This window comes from Mobula birostris, chromosome 20 (genome assembly GCF_030028105.1).
Source record: "Mobula birostris isolate sMobBir1 chromosome 20, sMobBir1.hap1, whole genome shotgun sequence".
In the NCBI taxonomy this organism is placed as follows: Eukaryota; Metazoa; Chordata; class Chondrichthyes; order Myliobatiformes; family Myliobatidae; genus Mobula; species Mobula birostris.
In genome coordinates this window covers 35,455,522-35,480,864 of record NC_092389.1, presented here as the reverse complement: position 1 = coordinate 35,480,864, position 25,343 = coordinate 35,455,522, and the positions used below count along the sequence as shown (strand labels likewise).

The following is a 25,343-nucleotide window of genomic DNA, read 5'->3' as shown; positions in this document are numbered from 1 at the left end:
CTTCTGATGCTGAATTTTGTGGTGAGGATGCAGGAAAGGTTTTCTTCTGATGACTCTTCCATGAAGGTTATATTTGTGCATGTGTCGCTGCATAGTAGAACAGTGCACCACCACTCTCATCTGCTAAATCTTCCTGAAGGTCTTTTGCAGTCAAACAGGGGTTTTGATTTGCCTTTCCATCAATCCTACGAGCTGTTCTCTCAGAAAGTTTTCTTGGTCTTCCAGACCTCAACTGTTCCTGTTAACTGCCATTTCTTAATTACATTACGAACTGAGGAAATGGCTACCTGAAAACGCTTTGCTATCTTCTTATAGCCTTCTCCTGCTTTGTGGACATCATTTATTTCAATTTTCAGAGTGCTAGGCAGGAGTTAGAGGAGCCCATGGCTACTGATTGTTGGGACAAGGTTTGAGGAATCAGGGTATTTATAAAGATTTAAAATTTGCATCACCTGGCCTTTCCTAATGATGATTGTGAATAAGCCATAGCTCTAACAAGCTAATTAAGGTCTGAGATCTTGGTAAAAGTTATCTGAGAGCTCAAATCTCTTGGGGTGCCCAAATTTTTGCATGGTGCTCCTTTCCTCTTTTTTTTACTCTAAAATTGTACAAAACAAAAATAATACACTAATTTTGCTTAAAATGTTGAAAATAATGTGTCATCTTTAACTTTATGGCTTTTGGAGATCAGTTCATCTTCTACTCACTATTCACAGTAACAGAAATTTTGACCATGGGTGCGGGATCACTCATGCACACACACACTGGGGTGTCTAAGATTTTTATGCAATACTGTAGTAATTTTATGTATTGCACTCTACTGCTGCCACAAAAGAAAATTCATGACATATGTGAGTGATTCTGATATGGGTCTCTATTGTGGACTGAGAGTGAGAAGGGGTCAGGGAGAGGGGAATCATGGTTGGGAAAGTGGATGGGAGCAGAAAGCACCAGAGAAATCTGTAATGATCAACCAATTGTTTCTAATCAAATGACTTTGCCTGGTGTCTCAGGGCTGGCTATGACTGCCCCTACGCCACCCAACCCCCCCCCCAGTGCTCCGTTACTTCTTCTGTGTCACCTGTCACACACCCCTCCCACAGCAATCCAACCTCACCATTCCCAACACAATTTTCTCTCACCAGATTTACAACTCTTTTGGTATCCCCTGATATTTTTGGCTATCTACCTTCTTACTTCATCTTTTCTCTCCTTATGGTTTATTTAGTTGTCGTCTGTTGGTTTTTAAAAAGCTTCCCCATCCTCCAACTTCCCACTAATTTTTAGCATATTTTATATTTGCTTTTATACTGTCTTTGACTTCCCTCGTCACCCACGGTTGCCTCATTCTCCCTTTAGAATACTTCATTTTTGGAATGCATCTATCCTGCACCCTTTGGAATTACCCCGGCAACTCCAGCCATTGTTATCCTGCCATCTTCCGTGCTCATATCCCCATCCAATCAACCTTGAGCAGCCCTTCTCTCATGCTTCTGTAATTCCCTTTACTACATTGCAATACATCTGACTTTATTTACACCCTCTCAAACTGCAAGGTGAATTCTATCGTATTATGATCACAGCCTCCGAAGGGTTCCTTTACCTGAAGTCCCTAGTCAAATATGGTTCATTACACAACACCCAAACCAAAATTGCTATTCCCCTAGTGGGCTAACCCACAAGCTGCTCTAAAAAGCCCATAGCATTCTACAAATTCTCTCTCTTGGGATCCAACCTGATATTCCCAGTCAACCTGCATATTGAAATCTCCATGACTATCGTAACATTGCCTTGTTACTTGCCTTTTCTATTTCCATTGAAATTTATATCCCACATCCTGGCTACTGTTCAGAAGCCTGTATTTAACTCCCATCAAGGTCTTTTACCCTTGTGGTTTCTTAACTCTACCTGAAAGGTTTCTATATCTTGCAATCCTATGTCATCTCTTTCTAAGGATTTGAATTCAATGTTTTAACCAATAGAGCCACTCCACCCTTCTGCCTATCCTTTCCATACAAGGTATATCTTTGGATGTTCAGCTCCCAACTATGATCTTCTTTCAGCCAGGACTCTGTGATGTTAACAATGTCATACCTGCCAATCTGTAACTGCACTACAAGATCATCTATCTTGTTCCATATCAGAATCAAAATCCTTTATTATCGCCAAGTATGTGGACACATACAGGGAATTTGATGCCAGTTTCCCTGAGCTCTCACTGTACAGAATCAAAAAGCAAACAAAACAATAGTGGAAATAATTGTGAACTATATACAATGAGGTATACCTGTGTATGTACAGGTGGACTTGATTTATAATAGACTAAAATTCAAGTGTTCATAAGACTGATGCCATACAGAAAGAAACTGTTCTTGTACCTATTTGTCCTGGCATACAGTGATCTAAAGCGCCTACCAGAAGGAAGGAGTTGGAACAGGTGATGTCCAGGGTGCGATGGGCATACTGCGCACATTCAAGTATAACTTCAGTGCTGTATTCATCACCCTTTACGATTTTGCCATGTTACAATTCACCTCATCCTACTGACTGCAATTTTGCCCTATCATCTGCTTGTCCATCCTCAGTCTCACTACACATGTCATTGAAGTGTCTACCAACCACTCCATCCTCAGTCCTATCCACTCTGGCTCCCATCCCCCTGCCAACTTAGTTTAAACCCTTCCTAACAGCTCAAGCAAACTTGACTGTAGGATAGAGGGTCCTCCTTGGGTTCAGGTGTAATCCATCCTTTTTGTACAGGTCACATCTTCCCAGAAGAAATCCCAGTGATCCAGAAATCCGAAGCCCTGACCCCTGCATCACTTCCCTAGCCACTCATTCATCTGTACCATCATCCTATTCCTGCCCTGACTAGCACGTGATACTGGAAGTAATTCAAATACTACTAACTTGGAGGTCCTTTTCTTCAGCCTTTTTCCCAACTCCCTACACTCACCATGCAGGACCTCCCCTCTCCAACCTGTCATTGGTGCCAATGTGCACCACATCCTCTGGCTGCTCACCCTCCCTCTTGAGAATACTTTGCAGCTGCTCTGAGACATCCTGGACCCAAGTAGCTGGGAGGCAATACACCATCCTGGCTTTTCTTCCATGGCCACTGAATCTCCTGTCCATCCCCCTAACTATCGAGTCTCCTATCACTATTGCTCTGCCTAACTTTACTCTTCCCTGCTGAGCCTCAGCTGGTCACAGTGCCACTGGCCTGGCCACTGCTGTGCCCTGATTGGATACTGCTGGGGGAATGACCTAAGAGGTAATCTTGTTGCTGAGAGGAATGGCCACAAGGAACACATTGACTGCATACTCACCTTACTTCATCTGATGATTACCCATCTACTATCTAAAGCCTGCACTCTGGGTATGACTACCTCAGTAAATGATTCATCTATGGTTGTTGTGGACACCTTTATTTTTTGCTTTAGTTTGTGTACCATCCCATCCCAACACATCATTTCAAACATTCCATCATTCAAGCCAGTGAAAAACCAATAATAGAATACAGAACATCATGTGCAGTTACAGAGAAAATACAGTACAATTAGATAATGTGCAAAGGCCATGACGAGGTAGATTAAGGCATCAACTGTTCATCTTCATCGTATAGGAGGTCTGTTCAAGAGCCTGAAGTTGTCTTGAGCCTGGTGGTGCACATTGTCAAGCTTTTTCATTTCCTGATTGATGGAAGGGGAGAAAAGAGAGGGGTCTTTGATTATACTGGATACTTTCCCAAGGCAGCAGAAAGTTGGTTTGGTTTTGAGATAGATTGGGCAGATGCTTCATCCCAGTTCATCATCACACTCAGGAGTAAATGTCATTAAATCTGATCTTCTACCTCCATGCTTACCCTTCATCGATTCTCTCCAATATAACACCTCTGCCTTTTGCAGCACATAATGCAATTATAACGCTAAACCTTTGGGTGGTAACTTGTATTTCACTGTCGGTGTTACAGGTTATCCAGACCTTCACTGGATGATTTCACCAAACATTTTCACTTCTATAAATTATACTAGTTTAGGATTAATGGTTTAGAGCTTTCTACAATTTCTTTGACAAGGGCAATCTCCAGAACCATTGAGAAGTTGTAATGTTATCTGAAAGAATCCTATCAAAATTTGAAGTATTGCAACGTCAATAAAAGCAAATGTGGTCTAAAATTTGAAATGCTTCATGGGATGAGATTAGCACCCGAGTTGTTAGTTTCAAAACGAATAACCAGCAAAAGGAAGGCAAAGACAAATGATGATGGAGACAGCCAGCCAGAGAACTGGAAATGAATACCAATGAATTGATCCACTTGATCCGAAACAGGAGTGTTTGGACCATGGCAGTCAAAGCTCAATCTGAACATGGCACCTGATGATGATGATGAGAGAAAGACAGACAAGGATGGCAAGGTTGAAGAATGCTAGACGATGAAAAATGTTGAAAATACAGTCAAAAAGGAAAAGAAGCCCATCCAAGGCTCAGAAGCTGAAAATGCTCAGGAATACAAAAGAAACAGGAGAGCAGAAATTAAACAGGGAATCTCCAGTCAAGATGGTGCCAGCGAACAGCACTCCCTTGGCCAACATCTTCCAGGTGATCTATGAAACTGTTTCTTTCACTTCTTTTATGCTTTCTTTTTCTTTTAAATGTGGTTTTGATACTATTGAAGCCTGCGATCTACAGTTTGATGGTGTGTTTTCGGGCTGATTGAGCAATCTAGTGCTTTGCTACCTCAAACAAGGTTCCACGAGGTGAGTGGCTTCAAGACCAAGAACCTTAGAGATGGAGCACAAACACATTTCTCCATTTCTCACTGATTAAAGTGTCGAGGAAGACTGAAATAGAGGCAGGCAAGTGTTCAGCGCCATCTACTAGCCTCTCACTCGCTGCTGCCAGAGGAAGTTGTCTGCATGTGATGGTTTCTCTCACTATCTCCTTCTCACACTGCTCCCGAGGAAAGACCCCTGCATTTGAATGGTCTCTCTCTCTCTCCCTTGATGGTTTTGAAGTTCTAGGTCTGTCGTTTGTGGATTAGACTGTAATTGAATTGGAATCTTTTAATTTTGTGTTTTTATATTCTGTGCTTTCACTCGTTCTTTCTTGTTGGTGTTTGCGCGATTTGTTTGCTTTTTGCACATGGGGGGGGGTTGATATTTTTCTTTGAACAGGTTCCATGGTTTTCTTTGTTTTGTGGCTGTCTGGAGAAAGTGAATCTCAGGGTTGTATACTACATGAATACTTTGTTGATAAATCGACCTTGAACTTTGAAGAGGGCAAAATGGGCCATGAAATGTCTTTATAAATAGGACCAAGAAATATTCCAAAGCATTTTATTTACGAAAGTAACTAGGAAGAGTACAGGACCACTCCAGGACAAAAGGGAAAACAAGGTCTATGACATAATTCCTTTCATCAGTCAGGGTATGGAGTATAAGAGACAAAAAAAAATCATGTTACAAGTGCAAAATAAGTTTTGTTCGGCTACATTTGGTATACTGTGTGTAGTTCTGGTCACATTATATGAAGAACGTGGAAGCTTTAGAGAGGGTGCATAAGAGGTTCACCAGAATGTTGCCTGGATTGGGGAGTATAAACTGCAGGGGAGGCTGGAGAAACTTGGATTATTTTCTCTGGAATATCATTGGCATATAAAACAAACTGGCAGGCCTGGATGGGATAGATCATCTTCCTTCCCCTTCCCCCAGGGTGAAAATGCCAAATACTTAGGGCAACACACACAAAATGCTGGAGGAATTCAGCATGCCAAGCAGCATCCGTGGATAAGAATACAGTGGACATTTTGGGCCGAGACCATTCATGAGGACTGGGGCAAAAAAGACGAGGAGTCAGAGTTAAAAGGTGGGGGGAGGGGAGGAAGAAACACAAAGTGATAGGTGAAACCGGGAGGGGCAGGGGTGAAGTAAAGAGCTGGAAAGTTGATTGGTGAAAGTGATAAAGGGCTGGAGAAGGGGGGATATGATAGGAGAGAACAGGAGACCGTGGAAGAAAGGGAAGGGGGAGGAGCACCAGAGGGAGGTGATGGACTGGTAAGGAGATAAGGTGCGACAGTAGAGGAGGCCATGGACTGACATCTCGGAACGGGAATGGGAAGCGGAATTGAAATGGGTGGCCACTGGGGGATCCCACTTTTTTCTGGCAGACGGAACGTAGTTCAGCGAAGTGCTCTCCCAATCTATGTCGGGTCTCACCAATATACAGGAGGCCACAATGGGATTACCGGATACAGCAGATGACACCAAAAGAATCACAGGTGAAGTGTCACCTTACCTGAAAGGACTGTTTGGGCCTTGAATGGTAGTGAGGGAGGTGGTGTAGAGAGGCAGGTGTAGCACTTGCTCCGCTTATGAGGATAAGTGCCAGGAGGGAGATCAGTGGAAAGGGATAAATGGACAAGGGAGTTGTGTAGGGAACGATCATTGTGGAAAGCAGAAAGTGGGGGGGTGGGGAGGAAAAGATATGCTTGGTGGTGGGATCCCATTAGAGATGGTGGAAGCTCTGGAGAATTATGTGCTAGACTCTGGTGGGGTGGTAGGTGAGGACAAGAGGAACCCTATCCCTGGTAGAGTGGAAGGAGGATGTGGCAAGAGCAGACGTGCGTGAAATGGAAGAGAAGCTTTTGAGGGCAGCATTGATGGTGGAGGAAGGAAAGCACCTTTCTTTGAAGGAGGAGGACATCTACTTCATTCAGGAATGAAAAGCCTCATCCCATTTTAATTGGTGAGACCTGACATAAATTGGGAGATCATTTCGCCAGGCACAGTGGGATCGCGCAGTGGCCACCTGTTTTAATTCCACTTCCATTCGCATTCCGACATGCCAATCCATGGCCTTCTCTACTGTCTCGATGGGACAGTCAGGTTGGGGGAGCAACACCTTATATTTCATCTGGGTAGCCTCCAAACTTATCCTATAAACATAATTTTCTCGAACTTCCAGTAATGCACCCCCCAATCCTTCATCATTCCCATTTCCCACTTTATCTCCTTACCTGCTGATCACCTCCCTCTGGTGCTCCTCCCCTTTTTCTTTCTTCCACAGCCTTCTGTCCTCTCCTATCAGATTCCTCCTTCTCCAATCCTGTATCTCTTTCACCAATCAACTTCCCAGCTCTTTACTTCATCCCTCCCCCTCCCGGTTTCACCCATCACCTTGTGTTTCTTCCTCCCCTCTCCCCACCTTCTTGCTCTAACTTCTCATCTTTTTTCCCCCAGTCCTAATGAAAGGTCTCAGCCCAAAATGTCAACTGTACTCTTTTCCATAGATGCTGCCTGGCCTGCTGAGTTCCTCCAGCATTTTGTGTGCATTGCTTGATTTCCAGCTTCTGCAGATTTTCAACTGTTTGTGATTAAAACACTTGCGGCCTGGGTTTAAGGTGAGAGGGAGCCATTTTAAAAGATTTAAGAGGTATGTTTTTCTTTGCACAGGTGGCTGGAATGTGTTGCTAAGGGAGACTGTGGAAGCAGATGATAACATTGTTTCAGAGGCATTTATACAGGCACGTGAACAAACAGTGAATGGAAAAATTAGAGTCCATGTTCAGGCAAATTTGCAATTTAAAACAGCATCGTGGCTAACACAGACATAATGGACCAAGTGCCTGTTCATGCACCCATATCCCATATTTTGACCAGCTCTCCCAAATGCTAATTTCTTTTCAAACCAACCCATGAAAGGCCTGGATGGAGTGTATATGGAGAAGATGTTTCCATTCGTAGGAGGGAATAAGATCCAAATAAGACACAAAAGACAGCAAATGCTGCAATCTGGAACAATAAAAAAGGAACTGGAGGAACTCAGTAGGTCAGTTAGCAAAATGGAAGAAAATGGACAGTCAACATTTCGGGTTGAGACCCTTGAGCTGGAGTCAAATGCAGATTTAGACAGAATAAAGGGACATCCCTTTAAAACTGAGATGAAAAGGAATTTCTTCCACCAGCGGGTAGTGAATACATGGAATTTATTACCATGTCTATGTAGGCCAGTCATCAGACGTATTTCAAAGATTGTATGTCCTTGATTAGTAATGGGGTTAAAGGTTATAGGGAGAAGGTAGTAGAGCAGTGCTAAGAAAAATATTCAGCCATGATTGATGGGCAGAATGGCCACATTCCACTCTTGTTTTGTAGTCTAAGCACAGCAGAAATTCAAGATGGTACAAGGCAAGGGATTCCGGTTAGTTGGGACACATCGGGACCAATTCATTTTGGCCCAACTGAACGGCTGCCCCAATCAGCCAAAGTTTCATGGAAATGTTTTTTAAAAAGACAAACGACTGTTTAACTGAGGGACAACTTGTGCATTTAAATGAAATGCAGAACAAGTTTTCGCACTACCAATACTACTACAGCAGGGTTTCTCAACCAGGGTTCCGCCACAGGTTACTTGGGTTTCCACAAAAGATTATGATTTAAAAAAATAAACATTTTTGGAACTTCAAGCAACGCACGATGCTAGAGCTCACAGAACAGTAGTGGGCAGTGAGTGAACAGCTCCGTTTGCAATCTCATTAGATTGCTAATCTCAGCCCAGTAAGGTAGTAAGCAGTAGGACCGTATTTATTTGGATGAGTCTAGAGGGGAGGATGGTAGGTTGGTGAGGATCATGAAGTACATTTTCTAAGCATTGAATGGACTCATTCAACTTGGGCTGTGGCGTCAGCCTCTCCCATAAGACAAAGGAGCAGAAGTAGGCCATTCGGCCCATCGAGTCTGCTCCGCCATTTTATCATGAGCTGATGCATTCTCGTATTTAGTCCCACTCCCCCGCCTTCTCACCATAACCTTTGATGCCCTGGCTACTCAGATACCTATCAATCTCTGCCTTAAATACACCCAATGACTTGGCCTCCACTGCTGCCCGTGGCAACAAATTCCATAGATTCACCATCCTCTGACTAAAAAAATTTCTTCGCATTTCTGTTCTGAAAGGGCGCCCTTCAATCCTTAAGCCATGCCCTCTCGTACTAGACTCCCCCATCATGGGAAACAACTTTGCCACATCCACTCTGTCCATGCCTTTTAACATTCGAAATGTTTCTATGAGGTCTCCCCTCATTCTTCTAAACTCCAAGGATACACAGGGGTATTTTATTAACCCATTTTTTACAGACATGACTGACAGTCCAATGTGGCGATTTTTGAAGAGTTGGTACGTGATGGAAGAGGAGAATTCTAGGCCTCGGCCTAAGGACAATTCTGATAAGGCTAATGATGAAGAACTGCAATCTTCTGAGTCATTTCACTGCACCAGTGCAACAACGGACACAAAAAATTCCATCTTTACAATGACAGCTACTTATCAATGGGTTTTATATGGACTAATGATCCAAGTTGTCCTATTCCGGAATCGGAGGAGATAGCAGAGGTACTTAATGAATACTTTGCTTCAGTATTCACTATGGAAAAGGACCTTGGCAATTGTAAGGATGACTTACAGCAGACTGAAAAGCTTGAGCATACAGGTTTCCCCCGCCATCCAAAGGTAGAGCGTTCCTATGAAACGGTTCGTAAGCCAAAATGTCGTAAAGCGAAGAAGCATTAACCATTTATTTATATGGGAAAATTTAGAGAGCGTTGGCAGACCCAAAAATAACCTACCAAATCATGACAAATAACACATAAAACCTAAAATAACAGTAACACATAGTAAAAGCAGGAATGATATGATAAATACACAGCCTAAAGTAGAAGTACTTTTCCACAATCATTACTGCACTGTTCGCCATAGCGAAAATCTCACACAAGCGCCGTCGGCAGAAAATCTCACGCAAGTGCTGTTGGAAAAAACACGGTGCAAGCGCTCTCCAGTAACCTTTAAGCTATGAAGCTGCCAAATCATACCAAATAACACATAAAAATACACAGCCTATATAAAGTAGAAATAATGTATGTACAGTGTAGTATCAGCGCCGAGCACACTGATGGTGTGTTAGACTGAGTCGTCGCAGGTTGGCTGGTGCAGTGGCCCCCACCCTCCAAGCCGCCGACAGATACATTGCCGCGAAGCACGCAGGGGTCCAGCGGTAGCCGGGAGGCAGTCACCTTTGATCTGGGCCGACATTTACGTGTAAGGCGGCACCTAATTAATTAGCATGTTTATTTCGGCTTTTTTCTTAAAGATGTGTTGTGTGCCTCCCGGCTACTGCTGCACTCTCCGCGAATCGGTACAGTAACTGTCCGCGGTCTGGATGTTGGGGTGGTGGGACACTGGGGTGTCTGTCTCCATTAGAGCAGGCAGCTCATCTTCTCCTATCTCTGCCCGCCTCGATGTTGAAGGTCGAGGTTCGTCGTCTGCTGTGGGTGATGTGGAAGGCTTGCTTGACTGCTGAGCCTCGCGCATTTTTCTATCATACAGTTCTTTGTAAGCACTCAAACCATCTTGCAAATATCCCCTAAACCTACATACCCTTTCAAAATTAAAGTCGTACTTTATTATTGCAGCGAAAATCTCACGTAGTTGCTTCACTTTCGCTACTGCATTCAGTTTCGATTGTTATCCTTTCCTCTTCCAATTGCATCAGCTCTTCATCTATCAGTTCTTGGTCATGGGATGCCAAAACCTCTTCAACATCATCTTCGTCAGCTTCCACAAGCCAAACTCACTTAGTCCTTACTTCACACATCAAAGTTGCTGGTGAACACACCAGGCCAGGCAGCATCTCTAGGAAGAGGTACAGTCGACCTTTCAGGGCAAGGCCCTTCGTCAGGACTGTACCTCTTCCTAGAGATGCTACCTGGCCTGCTGCGTTCACCAGCAACTTTGATGTGTGTTGCTTGAATTTCCAGCACCTGCTGAATTCCTCGTGTTTAGTCCTTACTTCGTTCACCACGATCGAAACGCTTAATTATGTCTAGTTTTACGCTAAGTGTAACACCCTTACGAGCTCTTTTAGGCTTTTCCGACACCATAGAACTCATCTTGCAAACGACTGCTCACAGGCACGTGTTAAAGCAGTGCCATTCCGAATCCGGGGGAGAGCGCACTGATTTTTTTTGCACACGGAATTTTTTATCGCGCGTTGCTTTTTTTTCGAAACAGTGAAAACACCTTCTGAAAGTGAAAACAGGGTACTGATGTAGGTCTTTTGTAACAGTGAGGTTTCGTAAAGCGAACGTTCGAAAAGCGGGGGACACCTGTATAGACATTAAGAAAGAGGATGTGCTGGAGCTTTTGGAAAGCATAAATTTGGATAAGTCACTAGGACTGGACGAGATGTACCCCAGGTTACTGTGGGAGGCGAGGGAGGAGATTCCTGAGCCTCTGGCGATGATCTTTGCATCATCAATGGGGACGGGAGAGGTTCCGGAGGATTGGAGGGTTGCGGATGTTGTTCCATTATTCAAGAAAGGGAGTAGAGATAGCCCAGGAAATTATAGACCAGTAAGTTGATGGAGAAGATCCTGAGAGGCAGGAATTACGAACATTTGGAGAGGCATAGGCATAATATGATGAGGAATAGTCAGCATGACTTTGTCAAAGGCAGGTCGTGCCTTACAAGCCTGATTGGATTTCTTGAGGATGTGACTAAACACATTGATGAAGGTAGAGCAGTAGATGTAATGTATATGAATTTCAGCAAGGCATTTGATAAGGTATCTCATGCAAGGCTTATTGAGAAAGTAAGGAGGCATGGGATCCAAGGGGACCTTGCTTTGTAGATCCAGAATTGGCTTAATCACAGAAGGCAAAGAGTGTTTGTAGACGGGTCATATTCTGCATGGAGGTCAGTGACCAGTGGTCTGTGCCTCAGAGATCTGTTCTGGGACCTCTTCTCTTCGTGATTTTTATAAATGACCTGGATGAGGAAGTGGAGGGATGGGTTAGTAAATTTGCTGATGACACAAAGGTTGGGGTTGTTGTGGATAGTGTGGAGGGCTGTCAGAGGTTACAGCGGGACATTGATAGGATGCAAAACTGGGCTGAGAAGTGGCAGATGGAGTTCAACCCAGATAAGGTGAGGTGGTTCATTTTAGTAGGTCAAATATGATGACAGAATATAGTATTAATGGTAAGACTCTTGGCACTGTGAAGGATCAGAGGGATCTTGAGGTCCGAGTCCATAGGACACTCAAAGCTGCTGTGCAGGTTGACTCTGTGGTTAAGAAGGCGTATGGTGCATCGGCCTTCATCAACTGTGGGATTGAGTTCAACAGCTGAGAGGTAATGTTGCAGCTATATAGGACCCTGGTCAGACCCCGCTTGGAGTACTGTGCTCAGTTCTGGTCACCTCAATACAGGAAGGATGTGGAAACCATAGAAAGGGTGCAGAGGAGATTTACAAGAATGTTGCCTGGATTGGGGAGCATGCCTTATGAGAATAGGTTGAGTGAACTTGGCCTTTTTTCCTTGGAGTGACGGAGAATGAGAGGTGACCTGATAGAGGTGTATGAGATGATGAGAGGCATTGATCGTGTGGATAATCAGAGGCTTTTTCCCAGGACTGAAATGGCTCACACAAGAGAACAAAGCTTTAAGGTGCATGGAAATAGGTACAGAGAGGATGTCAGGGGTAAGTGTTTGTTTTTTTTTTACGCAGAGAGTGGTGAGTGCGTGGAATGGGCTGCCGATGGTGGTGGTGGAGGCGGATACAATAGGGGCTTTTAAGAGGCTCCTCGATAGGTACATGGAGCTTAGAAAAATAGAGGGCTATGGGTAACCCTAGGTAATTTGTAAAGTAAGTACATGTTAGGCACAGCACTGTGGGCCGAAGGGCCTGTATTGTGCTGTAGGTTTTCTATGTTTCTATTCCATTGTGCCTAGTCTGTGGCAAACTACTTACAAATGCAGTAATGGCTCCAGCAAAATTAAAGACACTTAACTACAAATCACAGCCAACATGAAATGTAAAAGTGCTGATTATTTTAAACAACTATTGGAATCTCAAAACAAAGAGTAAAGCTTTTGTTAATAAAGTCACAGTCAGTAAACAAATTCAGGAAGCAAGTTATTTTAGTAGCAGAAATTATGCAGAAAAGGTAAAGTCACACTGTTGGTGAGAACCTGATAATGCCAGCGTGTAAAGTTATACTCGGCAAAATGCAGTACAAGAAATTTAAAAGGTTTCACTTTCAAGCAGTACGATAAGTCGATGTATTGATGACATGTCACATGATGCTAAAGAAATTTTGTGTGATAAACTGAAAAACAACAGCTTCTCTATCCAGGTTGATGAGTCAACAGATTTCACCAATAAATATTAAACAAAATAATCTGCAGATGCTGGGATCAAAGCAACACTCACAACAGGCTGGAGGAACTCAGCATCCGAGGAAACGATCGGTCAATGTTTCGGGCCGGAACCCTTTGTCAGGACTGAAGAGGGAAGGGGCAGAGGCCCTATAAAGAAGGTGGGGGGAGGGTGGGAAGAAGAAGGCTGGTAGGTTCCAGGTGAAAAGCCAGTAAGGGGAAAGATAAAGGGGTGGGGGAGGGGAAGCAGGGAGGTGATAGGCAGGAAAGGTGAAGAAGGAATAGGGGAAAACACAATGGGTAGTAGAAGGAGGCGGAACCATGAGGGAGGTGGTAGGCAGCTGGGGGAGGGGGCAGAGTGAAATAGGGATAAAGGAAGGGAGGGGGAGGGAATTACCGGAAGTTGGAGAATTCTATGTTCATACCAAGGGGCTGGAGACTACCTAGACGATATATGAGGTGTTGCTCCTCCAACCTGAGTTTAGCCTCATCATGGCAGTAGATTCCAACTTCCCCTCCCCTCCCCTATCCCTATGTCACTCTGCCCCCTCCCCCAGCTGCCTATCACCTCTCTCTTGGTTCCGCCTCCTTCTACTACCCATTGTGTTTTCCCCTATTCCTTCTTCACCTTTCCTGCCTATCACCTCCCTGCTTCCCCTCCCCCACCCCTTTATCTTTCCCCTTACTGGTTTTTCACCTGGACCTACCAGCCGCCTTCTTCCCACCCTCCCCCCACCTTCTTTATAGGGCCTCTGCCCCTTCCCTCTACAGTCCTGACAAAGGGTTCCGGCCCGAAACGTCGACCGATCTTTTCCACTGATGCTGCCCGACCTGCTGAGTTCCTCCAGCGTGTTGTGAGTGTTACCAATAAATATTATGTTGGAGCATTTGTAAGATTTCTAAGTGATGGAGAAATTAAAGAAAACTTTTTCTGTTGCAAAGAGCTGCCCAAAACAAGCAAAGGCCAAGATATATTTAATGTTTTGTCTTCATATCTGTACACAAAAGATCCGACTTGGAGAAACTGTGTTGGCATCTGTACTGATGGGGCCTTATCAATGGTTGGCTCCATGAGAGGTTTCGTTTCTCTTGTGAAATAAAAAAAATCCAGATGTTGTCACAACACGCTGCTTTCTTCACAGAGAGATGCCAATGTCAAAAACTCTTGGGAGATGGAATGAAAGAAGTTCCCTATGATGCAACAAAAATAAAGACTCAAAGATTCAACAAAGACCAGCTCACTTCAGAATGTTTAAAAAACTGTGAAAACCTGGACAAAGAGCACACCAATCTCCTGCTACGTACAGAAATCCAGTGGCTTAGCAGAGGAAGAGTTCTCAACAGGGTGTCTGAGCCGAAAGGTCAACTTTGAGCAGCAGTACTGTCAAAAAAAATAGTAGGCGAGATTTTGCTAAGTACTTTGAAGATGAAGAATGGCTACAGAAGTGACAAGATTCTTAGATTTAAAAGAAACAATCTTTGGAAAAATCATGTTGCAAAAAAAAAATCTTGAAATGTTGCCACTGCTGCTTTGGTTTGAGAGTGTGGAAGGAGATCAGAAAGTCTTGAGTCTTCTTGAAAACCACCTGGAAGAACTGCAGAACAAAATTGAACAGCATTTTTTCTCCCTTTCAACACAGGTGAGGGACCATTTCTCTGAATCTTCTGCTTGGCCTGAAAACTTGGCTTTGAGAGAAGAGGAAGAACTTTGTGAGGTGGTTTCTAATCATGCAATCAAGATGAGATTTACTGAACTGCCCCTGGACAAATTCTGGATATCCACTGGCTCAAATGAATAACATAACACAAGCACACACAACTTATGCTATTTAAAAAACGTTTGTTTCGTAATGTCTGACACCCATTTCTGACATCTCCAAGCTTGAATGCTTGAAACCACAGTGGCAAAACAGTTCTGAATTGTCTGTTTATTTCTTGCCAACTATCAGTGACAAAAATTCATTACTTTTTGAACACAACACATGCAACTGATGCTATTTAAAAACTGATTGCTCTAAGCACAGTGTAGCGTCGGCAGGTGGCGCAGTGAGATCAGCGCCAGGCTCAAGAATGGAGGTTCCCGAGTTCGATCCAGTGACAGACCGCTCCCGTGCGCGCTCTCCATCCGTGCCCAGTTGATGTCAAGCTCGCAATTCGGCTTAGTAAAATAATACTACGAAATGTCTGTGCGAAGAGTGGCGCCCCACACAGCCTTTCGAACTGCGCCTTGTAAGGCATGAAAATGCCCAACGCTGGCCTCTCAGGTCTGGGTCGACGTCATCATCATCATCATAGTGTAGTGTCTAAAGGCCACGTAAGTGCATGCGACTGATGCTTATCGGAATCTGTTTGGCAACAGCCTCCTGCCCCAATTACAGTGTCTTAAATAAACGAAGGGAGCTCTGGATATCTTAACAATTTAGATTTTGTTCTTTAAGAGTTGTCCCAAATAAACAGCTGACCTGATTAACCGATGGCCCAATTAACCAGAATCCACTGTAATGCATCTGCAGAAGAACATTAGCCACTCTTACCTAGTGAGCTTCGCCAACCAGATATCTTTTTACCTGCCACAAAACACCACAAAGCAATGCAAACAAGACTGTGATTAATGTGTTCAAATAACACTAATTGAATGAAACATGACTTCAACCATTCAACAAAACAAATTTAAGAACAGTTCATATCCAATCTAATAAACTATGAATTCCATGATCGACAGTACAAATATCAACAGAAGTAAATGCTGACGAACTAAACTCTGAAATAAGCAAATCAATTTCCAATTGAGAAACAAATGTCAATGTACTGATTACATCTTACAAATGTTTTCACATGCACTGCTCTTTCGATATTCAGTAAGCCAAACAAGGCAAGTTCCATAAATGCAATACTGAGAGAAAGCACACAATTAGAAGTGCTGCATTTTGCGTGTGAAATTAACCAAGGCTGAGGAAAAGCAAAAACATCCCATTTCAAAAATGACTGATGCAGCTAATCCCAGTGTCCTTGCCAATATTTCTTCAGAAAAGTCGTTATTTCACAACACCATTTGCAGAGATAAACTGCTCCAATTCCTACATTACAAACACTGTATTTCAAAAGTACTCCACAAGATCTAAACCATTTTCACAGTTGTGAATGGGGCTGAATATATTTTTCTTTCTCAGCTAACTAGCTCTGCGCATACCTCCCAGCTGCTCAGGAACCCCCTCCCTATTATAAACTACCTCATGGTTCTCAGTTCATGAGCTCATCATGTCTCGACATATGCAAATGAGCTCCAACATACACATCTTCAGCTACAAAGTAAAACACACACATCCTAAATTGTTCCTGCAGTAGAATAACCAAATACATTTTAGTTGTTCTGAGCAGCTAATCACTACATGTACAGCAACATAATGATCGCATTACTGACCCTACAATCCTCAAATTTTGGCAAATAAGCTGGAATAAATTCAAATCGCACCATTTAACAATTTAAGTTTAGCTGATAACCAACTCTGCAGTGTAAAATGGTTACATTATGGTTCTCAATCATAAAACCGCTTCACAATCATTCTTTCAATAAACAAATATACTACAGCAGGGATCGCTCCCTTCATAATACCCTTGTCCATTTGTCCCTCCTCACTGATCTCCCTCCTGTGACATATCAAGTGACAGAAATGTTATGCCTGCCCATTCACCTTCTCATCTCCATTCAGGGCCCCAAACAGTTCTCTGAGGTGAGGCAACATTTAACCTGTGAATCTGTTGGGGTTGTCTATTGCAGAGGTCCCCAACCTTTTTTGCACCACGGACCAGTTTAATATTGACGATATTCTTGCGGACCAGCTGATCGGTGGGGGGGTGGGGGGGTGTTCAAGTTCAATAGTGCGTGACAGGGAATGAGGAAAGGTGCAGCTGACTCATACCGTTTCCTCACGGCCCAGTAGCACATGCTTTGCGGCCAGGTACCGGCCCGCAGCCTGGTGGTTGGGGACCACTGGTCTATTGTATTCAGTGCTCCCAATGCGGCCTCCTCTACACTGGTAAGACGTGACATAAATTGGGAGACCGCTTCGTCAAGCACCTCCGCTCCATCCGTCAAAAGTAGAATTTCCCCATGGTCAACCACTTTAATTCCTATCCCCATTCCCATTCTAACATGATTCCAATCCATGGCCACCTCTTTTGCGACGATGGGGCCACTCTCAAGGTAGAGGAGCAACACATCATTTTCCATCTGGATGGCATGAACATCAATTTCTCATTCCAGAAAGTTTTCTCCCTTTCTCTTCTATTCTCTCATGGTTCCTTTCCTCACCTGCTTATCACCACCTCCTGGATCCCCTCCTTCTTCCGTTTCACCCATGGACCACTCCACTCCCCTATCAGATTCCTTCTTCTCCAGCCCTTTACCTTTCCCACCTGGCTTCATCTATCATCTTTTGGACAGCCCTCCCCCTCTCCCAACATTTTTATTCTGGCATCTTCGCCCTTCCTTTTCAATCCTGATGAAAGGTCTTGGCCAGAAATGTGGACTGTTTATTCATTTCCATAGATACTGCGTGACCTGCTGAATTCTTCCAGCATTTTATGTGTGTTGCTCTGGACTTCTAGTATCTGCAGAATTTATTATGTTTAAGACTGGACTGATATTGTTTTCCATCTATGATGGCCATGTTACATTTGCTTGTCTTCCAGTCCCCTAGAATTGTTTTAAAATGTAAAATAATAATTGAATTGAGCAGTTAATATGGATTTATTAGAAGGACATCATGTTTGACAAATATATTGGAAGTTTTTGAAGATGTAATGAGCAGAATAGACAAAGGAGAACCAACTATTATGCATTTTGACTTTCAGAAGGTCTTCAGTAAATGCAACTAAGATTAATAAAAATTACGTGGTTTTGGGGGCCATGTACCGAAGAGAGAATCACAACCATAGCCACAGGGTGCTGACCCGAAACATCCTCAATTCCTTTTCCTCGCTTCTCCCCTCAAACAGACACTCCTTGACGCCAAATTCTTCCACCAGTTTTTTTGTGTAAATTCTGGCAACTGAAGTCCCATGTGTTTCCAACAGGAAAAAAATTAATGTAATTCTAAAGTTGCAAAAAGGGCAAGGGCGGAGTAGATAGGAAAAAGGAAATCTTTCTGATCAGGTAAGGATAAGGTTGTCATGGTGATGGGGGGGGAGACCATAAAAACATGTAGCAGCTGGAAAATGGACATCACAGCTGTAAGAATACACAGGAAATGCAAGAGATTCCTCACAGTGTTAATGGAGACAGAAAAACTGAATTAATATTGCAAATGGATAATTTACAGCAGAATTAAAGTCCTGTTAAAAAGGGAGAAGTGATTATCATTTCCCAGGCTCGAGGTTGTAATTATATTTCTCAGTTCCAAAAAACAGGTCTATTTGTTTGCTTGTCTGACGCAAGGTTCCTCAAATAAAATCCACATTCCAAGTTCTGTGACAAATTAACCTCCAACCAGTTCTGTCAAGCACCTCGTGCCCTTCCTGTGACAGAATACGCTGGCTCGACACTAAGCTCACCAGCCATCTCAGAACCACAGAAGTGAAGTTAAATCATTCTCAATCCAATATTACTGCCTTAGAAGATGACAATGATGCAACACCAATTCGACTAGAGCTTGCATACCAAAATAACTGTGTTCACTACACTGCAGCAAAGATGTGATTGCACCAGAGGAAAAATTTAAGAGGATGTTGCCAGGACTGGAAAAATGTAGCAATGAAGCAAGGTTGGAGAGGCTGGTTTGGAGGAAATAATTAATTAACATGTATACAATTATGAGGGATGTACATAAAGATAAAAGGACACATTTCACTGAGGGATCAACAATCTGAGAGTACAGATTTAAAGTATAACTTGAGAACCAATTCTCATAATAATGAAAACACGAGGGAATCTCCCTCCCCCTTTCAAATCTCTTACTAGCTCTTCTTTCAGTTAGTCCTGACGAAGGGTCTCGGCCTGAAACGTCGACTGTACCTCTTCCTAGAGATGCTGCCTGGCCTGCTGCGTTCACCAGCAATAATGAACAGCAATTACATGTTCACATTGGGTCAAGAGCCGATTTCTGACAAGACACCTTAGCTTTATCAGCATCGCCCCAAACAATACAAGATTACAGCCAATTACAAAGTGCAGTGACTTTATTTAGATTTCCAAAGGTGCCATTGACAAGGTGCCACTGAAGGATATTGTGCAATTTTCGAGGTGGGGGAGTGGGGTAGGCAGAAATAATACTAGCAAAGGTTGCCGTAGGTTGGCGAACCAACAGAAAACAGATGGAGATAGATGGGTTATCCTCATGTTGACAATCTGTTGTTGACAACACACAGTGTCCCCGCAATTTTTGACTGGTGTTAATGCGTCAGATGAAATGACTATGTGTACAAATTTGATGATAATAAGAGAGGAAAACAAGCTGAAAGAAAATCAAAGCCTGCAAAGGAAACAGTTAGATGTATAGTGAGCAAACACTACTGATTAAATAAATGAAAGGAAATGTGAGTTTATCCACTTTAATCAGAAAAAATTGAAAAGTGGAATATTGTTTAACCGAAGAGAAAGATGACAGAATGCATGATACACAGGGATCTGGGTGCCTCTGCACATAAAACAATGTCAGCCAAGGGTACAGCAGGTAATCAAAAAGGCAATGGAATTTTGGCTGATATTTCAAGCAGATTGGAGTATATACATAATCATGTCATACTACAGGTTTTGGTGAGACGACACTTGCCCAATTGCTTACGTTTGCTTTCAGTACTTATGGAGAAGTACTTTCGCTGGGAACCTCAGAGAAAGTTGATTTCCAAGATAATGGGGATGCTTTATGAAGAATGATTGAGCATCTTGGCTTGTACTCAATAGAGTTTGGAGAAACACTCTCAATCAAGGTTAAAAATATCTGGAATTTATGGCTTTGGAAACTTGCTGAATCTTGTCAACGCTGAGATAGATAGAAGTTGCAACACACACAAAATGCTGGAGGAACTCAGCAGGCCAGGCAGCATCCATGGAAAAGAGTAAATAGTCAAAATTTCGGGTCAGGACCCTTCAGCAGTACTGGAGAAAAAGATGAGAAGTAGATTTAAAAGGTGGTGGGGGGGGGGAGGCTTTTAAATCTTCCCCCACCTTTTAAATCTACACATCATTTTGTGTGTGTGTGTTGCTTAGATTTCCAGCATCTGCAGATTTCCTCTTGTTAGTGAAGCCTGCAGCTTTGGGAAAAACACAGTAAAGATCAGATCAGCCATGACATTGAATATTGCAGAGGCTTGAGTGGCTTTCTGGGTTTTTATTAAGTACACTCTTCAGAATCAGGCTTCTTGGATTGATATAATGAACTACAACCTCCTTTCCCTGTTTCCATATTTGTACATTATCAAACCAGAAATAATTATTGTACCTTAATAAGTTTTCTCTTCCATGAAGCCTACCATGTACATTCATTTAATCTTATTGCAATGTCATAAGTATGATTTAAACATGTGCATAACAAACATTCTATACACTATAGATTCAAATTTGCTGGGCTCAAAAACCCAGCAGCTTCCAAGATTCAAATAGGAATAAACTGCTCACTGGTTTAAACAAATTGCCCTGTAAAGCAGCTTCAGTCACCATCTGCAGTCCAAATGTCAAGCAGCTTCCCCAGTCACATAAAAAAAATGTAAAGATCAATAATTGCTAAAGTGAATGAATTCTCAAAAAAATGTTTAAAGATACTTCCCAACATCAGCAGTGTGCAGTTAATTGCGAACAACAGGATCAATCTCCAATAATGTTAAAAATAACCTTGAAGCTTATGCAACGGTATGAATTCCCAGTGAATCAGATCACAAATCCTGGCAGAGATTGAAAGGAATTGCGTAGACAGCTTTTCATCTTCTTTGAAATATGCTCCTTTTCGCCCTTCTCTGCATATCACTTTTACAGTGGCACAATTACTGAATCCAAACTTAATGCTTTTGAAACAGGCAATGGGGGGGACATTACATATCTGCAAATGTTGATCTGATTATTGAAAATCAATGCTGCAAGCAACATGTACTGAGGTCCATGAATCAGAATTGAATTGCTCCTAAATTATCAGACAAGTTAGTACTCAGACATGGTAAGCTAAAAGCATTTCCTCAGCAATGCACATTAAAAAATGCCACCCAAGAGGAAAAGAGTTGCATGCTACTGGATGGAAGCAATTTAGCCAAACAGTATATGTAAATATTTATCCTCCCTATTCCAACAACCTCAGCCTTGTAAATTTATTTCTGTCTAATATATCTTGCATTATGATATTTCTTCTGCAACAATGACTCTCGGAATTAATTCCAAAGCACGTTCATCAGTGCACTTCAATTAAGACAATGAAAAGCCACACAGGACTAAAACTCCAAACTACTTTTAAACAAGTATCCAAGTTATGACCCCTTCAATGTGCAATGATTCAAGTGGCTAAAATCTGAGAGCATCTACTTATGTCAGTCTCCAAAGGCATCAAAAACATACTCTTCCTCAACATGATTTCTCAATTTGAAATGTAACAACTAGCTTTTCGTATTTTAAATATACAACTTCAGGCTATTTGGTCCATCAGGTCCATGCCAGCTCTGGAGGGAACAATCCGTTTTTTTTCTCTCCTTACTTCCCTGTACTCCTGCAACTTATTCTCATACATGCCCATCAATATGCCCTTGATTTGCCCTGCTATTAAGGGAGAAAACCAAAACCCCCAGATAAAACCCATGCAGCCATGAAATGAACATGGAAACTCCACACACACAGTACATAAAGTCAGGATTGATCCCAGACTTTTAAGCAAAAGCACTAACTATTGTTTCTTCCGTGAGTCCTTTGTACTAAGGTGCTGAAGGAATTCAAGCATGACTTTAGATTACATGCCTTGTCCTTATAACCCCCACAAATACTTATTTCTACTCTCAATACATTTCATTAGGGCAAATACAAAAATGGTGGTGTGTACCTGTTGCTCTTCAACTTATAACAATTACCAGCAAATAGTCCACTTACAATATATCTCATTAAAAGAAATCAGAAAATATATTGGAATTTGCAACTCTTATTTGCAGATGACAGCAACACTGAACACATAAGCCACAGAAACAGCACTGCGATAGCAAACAAAGCAATAGCCACACAACTGTAATATACATTGCTTGCTGGCACACTCATGTTTTTAGGTTTTATGCAGACTACTTGCAAGTCTTTCATTTGATCTCTGTGATGCCAAAAGATATTTCTTGACATTTAACACTGTGCCTGATTAATAAGTAGCCTGTGCAAAGAAAAAGATGAGCAATCAATAGGCATTGACTACCACAAATGTGGATTAAGGATACACTACACAGTCCAAAACATCAGCAAACACTTGCAGTTTTTAATCACAAGGAACAAAACTAAAGCTATGAGTAAAGGAAAATACTTCAGCACTGATTACAGAATTACTAAACCTATTCTAAGAATTAGAAAATACTAATGCCTAAACCGCCAACAGGAGAACGAAGCTATGTCTTCTTTGTAATCCCAAGGAACCCTTTCAGTTTTGGAAAGGAGCAGTACTGCCTCAGGACTAATTAACCCATATCTACACAATTCAGTGCCAGCCACCTTCTTGAGAGGCTTAGGGTCCACCAGATGGCACCATACCAGTTGTTATTCATTCCCCCCATCCCCACTCCACCCTGTCTGCCAGGAACTTCACACTCACCAAACACAAACAACCCCTGATCAACACCTTTCTTCAGAGATCCGTATCTCATTAGGGCACATTCCACAACACATCTCGCAAATGTACCCTCCCCAAGGGTTTATTCGCACAATATCTTATCTGAAATCCTTTGGCCAGCTAGCCACCCCCTCCACCCTTAATAGCAATGAAATTTCGTTTCTTCATCAACTAGTTTTCCCCTTAGCCCAACCCTCCCTTTCCCTGTCTCCCCCCTCCCCCCAAATTCCATTCTGACCCTCCTGTTCCATCCCATCTCCTACCACCACAGCTCCCTTACCCATCCCCTCCCCAGGGCAGTTTCCCCGACCCCAGTCCAATCCGACCTAATCCAACCAGCCCCAGCCCCGCCCCAGTGAGTCTGACACCGGCGATGCGGCGCCAAACCCCGGCAGCAGAGAGCTGCAGTGATTTCTGTGTTAAATCCCAGCGTGAAGATAACGGGTCCGGGTGGGCCCGGCCGTAAGCCAACGGGTGCTCCTTACCTCGATGTAGGTGGCCCCCACGGGCACCGCCACCAAAAGCAGTAAGCGACCGACAAGAGCAATCACAACTACAGTTGCCATGGCGGACCCGTCCCGCTCAACTCTGCCAGTCCCGAACGACGATCGCAAATCCTGCGCGTCCCCGGCATACGCACTAGACGTACTCGCTCACGAACGTCGCGCTCCTTCGGTCACCAAACGCCTCGTTATGAAAAGGATGTGGAGTCTTGGGAGAAGGTGTAGGACCAGGATGCTTTTTGGATTAGAGAACATGTTTTTGGAGAATAGGTTGAGCAGGCTAATGCTTTTCTCTTTGGAGTGAATGAGTATGAGAGGAGACTTCACAGGGGTGTGCAAGATCATTGATCAAGTGGTCAGAGCCCTTTTTCCAGGAGCGGAAATGGCTAATATAAGGGGCATAATTTAAAAGTAATTGCAGGAAAGTATGCAGGGGATGTCAGAGTTCGTTTTTTCACACAGAGAGTGGTGGGTGCGTGGAGTGGGGTGGTGGTAGAGGCAGGTATATTAGGGACATCGAAGAGACTATTAGATAGGTACGGTATATGGATAATAGAAAAATGAAGGGCTACTTGGGAGGGAAGGGTTAGAATGATTTTAGAGTATTTTAAAAGGTCGGCACAACATTGCGGGCTGAAGGTACTCCACTGTGCTGAAATCTTCTATGTCCCATATGTTTCAGGTGTGATCTACTTATGGATTTGGAAATTACATTAAAAAGTAAAACAGCACGCAAGTAATGATTAACATTTTTTAAATATTGTACGGTTTACAAATTAACATACACACCACAAGGCACAAACAACCAAAAGGAAAAGAGTCTCAACTATGGCGACCAAAGATAGTATTTCATCAAAACTAAAGCCTTATCGTGTTGTAAAAAAACAGCAGTAAGCCTGTGGTTTGGAAAGGACAACAAAGGAATTGGTATGAAAGACAGAAAAAACTCAACAAAATGGTGAACAATGGGGCTGATGATTCCAGAATGTTTCTCACAGATTGAAAGGTCGCAGATATAATCCTATTATTTAAGGAAAGAGTAAGGAAAATGGGGAACAACAGATCACTTTGCCTGATGTCAGTACGAGGAAATGCAGGAATCTATTGTTAGGGAGATGCTGCCAAGGCATTTAATTGGATTTGGCAGAATCAATGAAGATTTATGAAAGGGAAATCACATTTAATAAATTTCTTTCAAGAGTTTTTCAGGTTGTAAAAACAAGAGATGGTAGGTGAAACTAATGCAAGCAGCTATTAGGGGACTGTAGAGATCAGTGCTGGGGGCCCTAATTGTTCACAATCTATATCGATGGCTTAGTTGAGGAGTCCAGATTTTTACTGATGATGGTCAGTCGTGAGGACGATGCTGAAAATATTCAAGGGGGGTATATACAGAATAGGTAAATGGACAAGGAGTACTGTGAGGAAAATGTGGGGCCATACATCACAAAAAATACAGATAAGTATTTTTTTAAATGGTGAAAGACTGAGAAGTGTTGATGTTCAGAGGGACCTGGAAGTCCTTGGACACCAAGTGCAACACAGCAAATGGAGTACAAATGGTATGTTGATCTTTACTGCAGGATGAGTTTATTGAAGAAGGATATAAGTTCTGGTCAGATGGCACTTGAGAAATTGCAGTCAAACAAATGCAAGCAAGTTTCCCAACAAAAAGTTCTGGGTTGGTTTGGTGGGGCAGGGTGATGGCTCCACGAGGAAAGATTTAGCAGATGGTGCTTACATCCTCAGTATATGATATAATGATTGAAAGACAATTACTGTGTGCTTGAAAAGAGATGCCAATGTCACAAGGGGCTCTTCTGAAATTTACAGTCAAAAGTCAACTCTA

General features: G+C 42.8%; 1 protein-coding gene across 5 annotated transcripts in view; it reads right to left on the bottom strand.

The window, feature by feature from the left end:
* LOC140185139 (amyloid beta precursor like protein 2-like) overlaps window positions 1-23,631 on the bottom strand; it is a 156,677-nt gene extending 133,046 nt beyond the window's left edge. For 2 of the 5 annotated variants that reach the window (XM_072238501.1, XM_072238505.1), the window contains exon 1: window positions 23,477-23,629. In XM_072238501.1, the coding sequence (XP_072094602.1) occupies window positions 23,477-23,557 (81 nt within the window). In that variant the 5' untranslated portion in view covers window positions 23,558-23,629. Of the gene's footprint in view, window positions 1-23,476 lie in introns of all 5 variants that reach the window. The other 3 variants (XM_072238504.1, XM_072238502.1, XM_072238506.1) reach the window with 2 other exon arrangements.
* Window positions 23,632-25,343: the final 1,712 nt, after the last annotated feature.